Source organism: Ictidomys tridecemlineatus, chromosome 4, assembly GCF_052094955.1.
Source record: "Ictidomys tridecemlineatus isolate mIctTri1 chromosome 4, mIctTri1.hap1, whole genome shotgun sequence".
Taxonomy (NCBI): Eukaryota; Metazoa; Chordata; class Mammalia; order Rodentia; family Sciuridae; genus Ictidomys; species Ictidomys tridecemlineatus.
Window position 1 is genome coordinate 44019868 of NC_135480.1, and position 12340 is coordinate 44032207.

Below are 12340 nucleotides of genomic sequence, written 5' to 3' on the forward strand. Positions count from 1 at the left end.
CTTCTGCATCTGTCTCAGTTCTTCTTCTTGAGAGAAAACGTCTGGCCCAGATCAGTATAGAGATGGTTCATTGTCTAGCCCGTTAAGTGGGAGTGTTTGAACTGCAATGTGTTTCCATGTCACTTGGAAGTCTTGAGGTTCAGGTCTGGGAGCTCAGGGTGTTCAGACAATGGGTACTGAGTTGAATTCAAATTTGAATTCTGGGCATCTCTAAATCTTGGTAGGAAACTTCAGCTCTATAATCCTGTTTTCCTCCTCTTTAAAATGGGGATAGCAATTTTCACATAGCAGGATGATCCTGAGAATCAAAGGTCATGTGGCATGTGCTGATCTTGTTTCTGTTCCCAGGGCCACCAGAGAAGAGTTTGGGAGCCTATATCCAACTATCCCATCCTGGAGGACAGAAGCCACACCAATCAACGGAAATTACCAGGACCTTCCTCTCACTTGTGACATACAGAATGTGGTCCCTCACTTGCTAGCCCTCATCATTGCCCTGGTCGGACTTGCAGGAAATGGAGTTGTGCTCTGGCTCCTGGGCTTCCGCATGCACAGGAACCCCTTCTCCGTCTACCTCCTAAACCTGGCTGCTGCCGACTCGCTCTTCCTCTGCTGCCACTCCACTGGGTCCCTGGTGATGCTCAGCATCTTCCCTCACACCCCTCCCCTTATGTATGACATCATAGAGAATGTGAAAGTCATTTCCTACATCACAGGACTGGGCTTGCTCAGCACCATCAGCACAGAGCGCTCCCTGTCTGTCCTGTGGCCCATCTGGTATCGCTGCCACCGCCCCAAACATACATCAGCTGTCATGTGTGCCCTGCTCTGGACAATTTCTGTGCTGCTGGACATCCCGAAATGGTGCTTCTGTTCACCAGAAAATGACAATTTTGAACACGATAGGTGTAAAAAAGTTAAGTTTTTCATAGCTGTATGGCTTATGTTTTCATTTCTGATTATCTCAGGGTCCAGCCTGGCCCTGCTGAGCAGGATCTGTGGCTCCAGGCAGATGAGGCTCACCAGGCTCTATGTGACTATCCTGCTCTCAGTGCTGGTCTTCCTCCTCTGTGGCCTGCCTTTTGGCATCTTCCAGTTCCTGATACTCTGGATTGAGAATAATATCGGTGCTCTGTCCTGTCTTTATGTGGTTATAGTTGTCCTGTCCTCTGTTAACAGCTGTGCCAACCCCGTCATTTACTTCTTTGTAGGCTCCTTTAGACAGCAGCTGCAGAGGCGGCAGACCTTCAGGTTGGTTCTCCAGAGGGCTCTGCAGGACACATCTGAGGAGCATGAACTTGGCAACAGCAATCTTCAGAGAAGACTGGGGATGTTGGGAAAGAGGGGAAAAGTGATGAGAAGCCCCTGCCCTGCTCCATCAAGCGTACCTATGAAAGTCAACCCTGCCCTGCCAACTTGACAGTTATCTGCTCTTCTCTCAGCTTCAACTCCCTAAAATGCCTCAGCAATTCCCCCAATGCCTTCAAATGGATATATTTTAACTATATTTTCTTACTTAGAGTGATCAGTCTGTAATAAGAATGTCTCCATTCTTTTTGACATTTTCAATAACTTTCTCACCTTTTTTTTCCTCTAAATCTTTTTATTTCTGATTTTCCTTGAACATTTCATTCTGATGGGAAAAATAATCATTGTTTAGAATTATAACTCTCTTATTTATGACTGCTTTCTACTTGAAGTTGTAGAAAAAGATCATTTCTATATATCTCTCAGAGTACATTCTGAGGGAATCGTGTTGGGTTCTGTGTGAGAGCAGTGCTTCAGGAAGAAATTTTGGATCTGAATAAGTGAATTCTCATACCTATAAGACTCATTGAAATCCTAAGATATTTAGGAGTACATAACTGGGAATGATAGATCAGAAAGAGCCCTGGATGTGTGAATTCTCAAGCTGATTCTATCACTAAACTGGGTCACTTTCCCCATGGGCAACCCAAGAAGGTAGTGAGGTTATTGAATTTCCAAATCTGAATCTTACACCATTTGTGATTTGAAATTTGTTTTCAGAAGAAGACCGTGGATTTGACTTCATCATACACTGAAGGCAACCACCAGCAGCCTCAGAAGTTCATGTCTTTTCAATATGACTGATTATATTGAACACATACTTTTCCCACCCATGAGGCAGCTCCCTGGACTTAAGACATAGTGCAGTATGTATTGGGCCCAGATATTGTCAATACACCAATGCTGGCTGTAAAAATAGATTTTTGGCTTTTCTCCAGGATATTAATGTAAAGTATAGAAGAAGAGCTCTCCTTGTACATGCTGGTCATACCGATACAGTTGGTATAAATATTTTACAGATGCAAACACACAGACAGGGATCAGAGTGCAAGGAGATCTCATTAGTGTGTACAAGGTATCCAGTAGATAGGGAAGACTTCTTGAAATATCTAGAAATAGAATTATGTGTGTACATTTCACCAGACTTGTGCCTCTGCCACTTATTTTTGAAATTGCCAAGAAAAAAAAATAACATCTGGAGGAAATGAGAAAAGAGGCAATTTATAGTGACATTATTAATTAAAGCATGGAAGTAGCTCTGGGAATGCTATTCAGCAGGTAAACAAGTTTCAGTGGTAAAGTTTTTCCTGTGACACCACAGTATGTAGTTGTGGTTGCAAGGGCCCTCTTAAGAAGGATCTTAAGGCTGGAGCACTGTGAGCCATGATCAATGACGGTGTGGCCTTGAGTGATAGGGTTTGACATAAGTTTTGCAAACTTATTTGGAGTCCACTGTATAAGTGGAAGTCCAGAAATGAGCATCTGGGTCACCACAAAAACTTTCTCGCTGGAATTTATTCCCAGGAATACGTCCAATCCAAAGATTCACACTCCAAAGACACAAACAATAGAGAGGTGAAACAAGAAGTATAATTTGTAGGAGTGAAGAGAGAAACAGTAGAAGGTACTCACTTCTCTGGATCAGTTGTTTTGCCTTCAAATGATTGAAAAGTGGGTACAGGGGGATATTGTGTTTTTAAATCAGTTCAACATTTTATTACTTTATAAAAGAAAATCAACTCAACATATTTTTATAAGCTCAGATATCTACGATGGCTTAACCAGTTATCGGAAACCCCATATTCAAAGAATTCAAGAAACTTTCTTTGAAGTGCAGCATACTGCGATTTACAATAAACTTCTGCTTTAATGTGCTGTTTCACATGGGACAAAATAATGCATATCAGCTCCAGAACTTCTGAAGAGTAATCAGAGATTTTAGGTATATCTGCAAAATTCTATTGATTCATTTTTAAAGAGCAATCAGAAAAAAAATGTGATAAAATTTTAACATATGTTTCATTTTATCAAAGTCCTACTTGCCAAAGCCTTGGCAATCACTGTTCATGTCTATAATTTTGTCAGTAGTGGATGTGTAAATGTTTATGATATAGTCATGCATTACTTTAAGATGGGGACATGTTATAAGGAAAGAATCCTTAGGCAATTTCATCATTGTGCAAACACCATGGTGTACTTACATGAAGCTATATGGTATAACCTACTGCTCACCCAGCCTATGTGGTGTATGTATTTACACACACACACATATATGAACATACATGTAATATACACACATACACTATAGCCTACTATTGTTGGGTTACTATGAGAAAATAGTATAACATTGCATCAAACACATGAAAAAATGCTATAATCAAGGAGTTGTATTAACATGAGATGTGTGTGGTTCCTGCCACATAATGTGGTATTCAGTTTTATGTTTTTCTTATGAGTAGGAGTATACTCTTAATTATCCATTAAAGTATACTATAAATAAATACATAATCCAGTAATATAGTCTCTTATTACCATCACCAGATTTTACATATTGTACATAATTGTATGTGCTTTCTTATATGCCAGTGGCAGTGCAGTAGTTACATTTGCACTGGCCTCACCACAAACACATGAGCAATGCAATATTATACAAGGTGGAAATGGCTACAGCATCACTAGGTGAAAAGAAATTTTCGTCTCCATTACAATCTTGAGAGGCCACTGTCCTATATATGGTTTGTTATTGATGGAAACATCATTAATATGTACATGACTGTATACACTCTTGCCTGTTTATCTGGTTCACAGAGTTCTGTCTGGCATACCGGCCGTCCTCATTCTGATTGACCTCAATATCCCTGGAGGTGGTCTAGTCCACAAACTGAACTTCCAGGAACTGTTTTTTAACCTTTTTATTCTGAGTTAATTACAAGACTAACCAGAGTTACAAAGCTAGTACATAGAGTTCTGTGTTCCCATCACCCAGCCTACACCAATAGTAAATATATTATAGAAATATAGTATATTGTCAAAATCAGGAGCTTGACATTGGTTTAATACAATTACCTGTGCTATAGATGTCACCTGAATTTCACCAGTTTTGGATGGATTTCATTTTTATTGGGGGGAGGATTTGCTTTTTTCTACCACATTTTGTCATGGGTAGAGACACACATAATCAACTTCACACCAATATACACACTCTTTACCACATGAAAACCGCTTTGTGTTTCCTCTAATAATCAAAGTTCTACTAGCCAAAGCTTTGACAATCATTGTTCATACCTATAATTTTGTCATTTCAAAGTGTTAAATGAATAGCATCATACAGTATCTAAGTTTTATATATATATATATATATATATATATATATATATATACACTTTTAGTTGTAGGTGGACACAATACCTTTATTTTGTTTTAATGTGGTGCTGAGGATCCAACCCAGGGTCTCATGCATGCTAGGCAGTTGCTCTACCACTGAGCTACAATCCCAGCCCAGTATCTAAGCTTTTAACTGAGATTTTTTTAGTCAGTGAAATATCCTCAAGATCCATGCAAACCATTGCATAAATCAACATTTTGTTATTATTGTTGTCTTAATGCAGAAGTGTTTGTGAGTTTTATGGATGTACTATGTCTTGTTTCACTGTTCACAAGTTGAAGGATGTTTAGTTTATTTGCAGTTTTCTATTATAAACAATGCCTCTATAAATACTTTTGGGCAGATTGTCAAGAAAACATGGTTTCCATCCTCTAGGATAAATTTCTGGGGTGAAATTCAAGAAGATTTAATAGTATATATTTAACTTTTTCAAAAATGCAAAGGTGTTTTACAGAGTAGCTATATTATTTTACTTTTTCTCTAGTGATATACAAAAAAAATTCACTTTCTCCAAATCCTGTTCAATATTTGAAACTCTGAGTAGTAATAATTTAGTCATTCTATGAGGTGAGTAGTGATATCTTATGTGGGTTTCTTCTCAGGGAACTCTCCTTGTTATGTAGATGGAGTCTTCTCCTGATGTTTCACATGGACTTCCCTCTGTGTCTCGGAGTGTTAATCACATTTTATATCAATACACCATTCATGTTGGATTAAAACTTATTCCAATTACCTCATTTTAACTTAATTAGCTAATTAAACACTTTATCTATGATTACAATTATACTCTGAGACACAGCGGATTAGGACTTTAACCATCTGAGTACAGCACAGACACAATTTAGCCCATGATTAGGTACTTCTCAATTATTTGCAAAGTGAATCACTAAGGAACTTTTCTTAATGTTTCAAAATAATTTTTATTCAGATGACACTACTAAAAAAGTAATAAGTAGCATAACTTGTAGAATAAGTCACAAAAAGGGAAACCATAGGCAATAAGGCAATATTTTTAAGGTCTACTCTAAGTGAATATAAATAGCAAATATTATGAAGTAAATAGAAGAAAAAATGTATGTGTTGAACACTTCAGATTTCATAAGGGAATTCATTTGACCCAATTCTTCATACTGATAAATTAAAAATATAAATACAAGTTTACTATTCAAAACAAATAATAATAGAAGTGAGAATGGAAAGGGTAGAAAGTGGCAGTCTCTGGAACATGGGGTGCAGGGAGACATTGAACTTGCATACACTTCTCTGTCATTTGGAACAAAATTTGTACACATAAATGTATTACTGCTGTGACAAAGAAAATTAATAACAATAAGTAGGGTCATGCCAAGATGATTCTTAAATGATCCTATAAAATTCATAATTGTTTAGTTATAAAGCCCCACAATGTAAGCTCAGATTGTTTGACATTACCACCCAAGCTTGTAGTTGGCAATTAAACACAGAATAGTAATTACTTACAGGGAGGTAGACAATGTTTGAAACAGGAGACGATGGTATGAGGGTGGAAAGGGGAAAGAGCCCTAGAAACATCTTTCAGGAATCTCATGAGAACAAAGAAATGTACTCTTCTGTCACTCAATGCAAGAAAGCGTCTTGCCCTTGAGAACTTCTGCACAGGTGAATGGAGACAGGTGAGATTCATTCCAAGTCCTGTCTTATTCCTGAAGTTTGTGCAGGTGTTGTGGTCTAAAGTCATATCCCTATTTTTCCACTTAGGTGCGCTGCATGCAGCGGGTAATGGAGCTTTCTTGAGGGAAAGACATGAGATGTAGATGTTATCTACCATGGGAGATCCAAATGGAGTCAAAAAGACATCGTTCTTTCTGATCATGCTCCTCATATACTCCATGTATTCCAATCATTAAAATCACTTTAACAGTGACAGTAATGCCCTACATTCATTTGAGGAGCAGGTGATGTACAGGCATTGCTTTCCAGAGCTGAGTTGCTGAAAATCCAGATTTCAATGTTTTGTATGCATTTTGAAGTTTCCTTTGTGTATCTGGAAAGGTTCCAGGAAGAAACTGATGGGCAAACTGGAATAATTGAGTAGTACTAAATGAAATCATTACTTACAACAATGAGTACATTTAAGGGAAAGTAACAGTACATGATGAAACACTCCAAGGCAAGCGACAGTGAAGCACTATTTCTACATGTAGGCTTAAAAGCACAAGAAAAGGACTGGTTTCCACACAGATCATAGCCATACTACAGCTGCAATAATAGGACAGGATGATCAAGCAGGTTGGAAAGCACTGCTATTGCCAACACAGGGTGTCATGGCAGAAAACTGAGACATGAAAATCTGAGCTGAGCAGTTCAGCTGATACACACCCTATGCCACATGTGCCATAATGCTTCTGGGTACCCAAAAAAGCTACATGAATCCTACATCAAAGGCAGTTCAATTGTCAACATCAGTTATATGGGCATACACAAGTCCTTCTCAATGTACACAGGTATGTCCTCAATAAGAATTATAATGAATGAAATTATCTTCATAACATTATATGTGCATGTTCTAATAGCCTTTTGCACTTTCGTTTTTTTATATATTCCATTTAATCCAAACCATCTAACACTCCTTATCCACACATTCATTCTTTGAATGACTATTGAGAACACTCTGGAGCATGCAGAAAGAGGCACTAGGGACATAAAAGTGCTCCTCTTTTAGTGCCTGATACACTGAACCTTTTCTAGCCCACCTGGAATAGCTGGGCTCCCACCTGTCCTAGAAAGGACTCATTACCCTCGGAGTCCCAAGCTATGATCTTCTTTTTCCTTCACACCTGGGCTAGTCTTTGTCATGAGATGGCATTGTTCTCCATGTATCTGAATTCTCTGAAAAATGGTCCTGAGGATCAATGATAAAGTAACAAGAACTAAGTCTATTTTTGTATCTCAGTGTATCAGTGGAGGACTTCTGAGCATGAATTCAAGTATTCCAGCCTAGGTGATGAAACTTACATTCCTGAATGGAAGTGACAAAGCCAGTCCTGGAATTTTCATCATGAAAATCTTGATCCTGAATCAATCAGAGTTGAGGAAAGAACCTCTCACATCTAGGTTATGTCCAGGAAATTATTTCTACTATACATTATTATCATAGTTATCATTAGCTTCATAGCTACATTTGTTGAGCATTTTTATGGGTTATGATCTGCATACGTTTCTTCACAAAAACTAAAGCATTTGAGCTTCACATTAGCCTTATAATTTTTAAGTCATTACTATCCCAGAATTGTTAATGATATTAAAAGTGACATAAAACTAACATTTATTTTAATGTATTTTATCTTATCTTCATTGATGTTAAAGAATAAAAGGACAAATTACAGACTGGAAAAAATATTTGGCATTTATATATTTTAGTTTTCTCCAGAAAAAAAAATACCTTTGTGTGTGTGTGTGTGTGTGTGTGTGTGTGTGTGTGTGTAGTGAGAGATTCATTTTTTTATTGGCTAACACAATTGTGGAAGCTGGCAAATTCAGATTTTATAGGGCAAGCAGGAAGAAGCCTAGAGACCCACAGGGAGGTGATGCCGCACCTGGAACGTGAAGGCAGAATGGAGGCCATTTCTTTCATGCTTGGGAAATCTTAGCCTCTTTCATGAAACATCTTGGACTGATTGGATGAGTCCTTCCCACATCATGCAGAGTAATCTACTTTACTCAAATTCTACTGACATCCAGAAAGCAAGACTAGCATTTAACCAAACATCTGCATACCCTAGACTAACCAAGTTGACCCACAAAATGAACAGCACATATCCAACAACAGAGTGGCATTCACTACCTATGAAGAACATCCAAACTCAAGAGTAAAAAAATAACACTTTTTAGAATAAGCAAATATTTGAACTTTTATCAAGGAAGATATATAGAAAGTCAAGTAGTATATACAAGATGTTCAACACAATTAGGCATCAAGAAATGGAAAATAGGCCACGTTAAGATATCACCATATACCTATTAAAATAGTTCAAATAGAAGTACTGACAATATCAAGAACTTATAAGGATGCAGTACAACTAGAAATTGCATATATTGTTGGCAGCAATACAAAATGATACAGTCATTCTCGAAAATATCTTCTGAAAACTTAAACATATACTTATCACATGATCTAGGTTGAGAAAAGCTGGAAACCTACTATGGGCTCTAGGGCTTTATGCAGATGGGTTGTAGAATGTACTGGACACTTCTCCCAGACCTTGCTTAAAAGGCACACTAGAACAAAACTTTATTATTCAGAAACAGCAGTGGCAAATTAATAGAAAGAAATGACTCCCATCTTAAGGGGAAGTTTTGTTTCACATCAAGACAAAAATAAAATATATTTTAAATGTTTCTTTAAAATCCTTCTCTGTGTAAGAAGCTAGATAAGAAAAAACAGATCATATGATACCATTTACATAAAATGCCCACAATACACAAATGAATACACACAGAAAATCTCTGGGACTGAGAAAGCGGTATGGACGAGAAGCAGGAACAGGGAATAACATTTAAAAGATTCAGCATTTCTGGATGTGATAAATATGTTCCAAATTTAGATTGAGATGGTGTTTACACAACTCTATATAATATTCCGAACACCAGTGCATTGGGCATTTGTATCGCATTAATACCCCCTAGAGGGCGCCTACTGCTAAAAGGGAATTTAAAAAACAAGTGAATGAATAGCATCCACTAGATGTCACCCAGCCTCTGTACATTGCCACTCTAATGCTGACACAATGAAATCATGGATGGAACAGCCATGGTCACAGAGATGGCAGTAATGCATGTGGCCTGCAGCCTGATGTCACTCACGCTGTTATGGTTTGGATATGAAGTGTCTTCCAAAAGCTCCTGTTTAGGTAGAAATGTTCAGAGGTGAAATGATGAGACTCTGAGAGATGTAACTTAATCGGCGGATTGATCCATTTCGTTTCATTAATAATTTGAAGGGAATAACCAAGAAGCAAGTGGGAGGTAACTGGAGGAAGAAGGGTGTAACTGGTGGTGTGCCTTTGGAGTTTTGGAGTTTTTATTTTGTTCCTCATTCTCATTCTCTCCCCACCATCACCCCGCCGACTCCCATCTGTCTGTCTCTCTGTCCGTCTCACTTTCCTTCTCCTCTCCGGCTGTCATAAGCTGAGGAGTCTCCCTGTGCCGTGCCCTTTGGCCTTGATTTTGTGGCTCACCTTGAAAGGCTTAGAGTGATGGGGTCAGCCAACCATGGACTAAACCTATTTTACATCTGAAACCATGAGCCCAAAATAAACTCCTCTAAGTCATTAATGTCACTTATGTTAGGCACAGCAACAAAAGGCTGACTAACACACTCACCAAGGTCCATCAGGCTACTGCACTGCTGCTGAATGTCTAACCTGTCGACAACAAAGACCCAGATTAAGGCCCCCAGCAGGGTACCACCAATCGAGGAGGCCCAGCAGCCACATATTGACATCTGAGTTATAGCGGAAACTTGCATCCAGAAAATGACAGCAATTCATCCTGACCAGGGTTGACGTATAATTTTTGTGTTGCCATTTGCCTTTCCTTCCCACAATACCTCCATCAGTTCCATTATCCAAGGGCTCACAGAATCAGGGTCAGAAGCAAGATGAGCAAGTGAGATACCTAGTGTAAAATAGAAAATTTTATCTTACTGTTGGATTCCAAGGCAGATTACTCTCCTCACCTTAATTCCATCCCTGCAGAGAGAATCTGCTTCACCAACATGAAACCACATGCAGCATTGTGTTGAGCCAAGAGAAACTCTAAGAGGCCAAAGAGGAAAGCAGTGGGGGCATGGAATCCACTGATCATTCCTTGTACCCCATCATCTGAGACTGATAGCAGTGAAAAGCCCTCTCTTAGATACAATTGAGATGGCAAGGATCCTTAAACCAAGGGTCACTCAAGGCAAAGGAATGTTCATGGGAAGAACATTTGAACCCATGTAAGAAAAGATGGAATCAGGAGTGGCCCCACTAACCATCACTCTCAGAGACTGTTCAGAGAATGTGGGCTTCTCACACCAGCAACTATAGGTTATGAGTATCTAGAGATTCTCTTTCCCAAAAGACCATGTTCACAGCATGTCCAAAACAAGGGTCCCCTGATCTTGATAGGAGTGCTGCCCCTGGTCTTATTGTGCTCTCCATGCCAACAAACCACCAAAGAAAGCTATCAGCATGCTTCCAGGAGCAACTGACCCTTATCAGCATAAGGAGGAGGGGTTGCTGCCACATTAGAGGGGCAAGGAAAAATGTGCTAGCCACAAGTGTCTCTTCTTATTCACACGCCAACTTTAACTGTAAATGGGCAAAAATTAGCACCATTACCAAGTAAGATTCTGACTAAAAGAAGTTTAGACCTTCCGGATCTATTCACTGTACCAGATAAGCCACCCAGACCTGCAAAAACTCTAGCAAGAATAGAGAAAACCAGTAAGTTGCAGCCATGTGATCAGTTACAGAACCAGAGGCTATAACCCTTTCCATATCCCTCTCTAGCAAACTGTGGCCAGCATGAATCCTGGAGAAGCTGTGTCTAGACAGGGTGAATTCAATATGAGGAGTAAATGGGTCTCAGGGGTGCAAGTGCGGACAACAGCAGACACTGTTGGTGCCAGCTGGGCACACTTATCCTCAAGTGTCAACTGAATTCCTCTTCATAGCTCACAAGGGAAAGTCCACCAATGAATTGCTCTCGGGAGACTGGACCTGCTTCACAGTGTGCATACCTCAGTGCAGGCTCCCTGGAGCAATGACTGACCAACGTGTGTGGTGCACAGGAGCCCAGCTCCCTGAATCAAGGAGAGACAATCTCTCTGTTGATCTACACTCCAGAGACCCCTGCAAGACTATGCTGAGGCTAGACTTTGATGAAAGCTTATTTTCGCTCAGATTCTTCTCTTTTCCCATAATCCTTTCTCATTTCCTTACAGGCTTCTCTTGAGTACATTTCTTAATAAATCAAAGGCACACCAACCCCCATGTCCAATTCTCCTTCTAAAGAACCTGGCCTGAAATTAGAGAAGTGATCTCAATTTTAACATGGATACAGAATTTTAGTGAAGCTTAAGTTAAAGAAAAGTAATTTGAAAGTCAGTCCCTAGGCCAGTGACTGCCAGACCTCATTGTGCCTGAAATTATTTGATAGAGTTCTTAAAATGTCATTTCCTAAGTCCTACCCTAGAATTCTTACCAAAACTCCAGAATAATGACTTAGAAATCCCATTTTTTAAAGTTTTCTTTTTATGTCTACTTATCAAGGGTTTGCATTTTTACATTGGTTTAGAAAACACATTTGTATTGAATGATTTGTACATGCCCTATATGAACTGGGATATTTAAAGTAAAATTTTGAGAATTCTTCCAATTTTACAAGTCTGTGATTTAGTTGCTTATTAAAAATCCTTTAACCCTTAACTTAAAAAAATGATCTTGATTTCAAATCAATCATAAAGTGGTTATAAATTAAATGTAACATTAATGTGATAGTTTCTGAATTTTTCCCAAAAAAACACTTGTATTTATTTGATAATATTTTATGAAATAGCAATAGTATTAGTAATACTACATAGTTTTCTATGCTAATTACTATAACAGCTGGTATAAATAGGGG

General features: G+C 38.7%; 1 protein-coding gene across 1 annotated transcript; it reads left to right on the forward strand.

The window, feature by feature from the left end:
* Nucleotides 1–292: 292 nt before the first annotated feature.
* Nucleotides 293–1420, forward strand: LOC101968630 (mas-related G-protein coupled receptor member X2). The gene has a single exon (XM_078044912.1). The coding sequence runs from the start codon at nt 293–295 to the stop codon at nt 1418–1420; it is 1128 nt and encodes a 375-aa protein (XP_077901038.1).
* The last annotated feature ends 10920 nt before the right edge of the window (nt 1421–12340 follow it).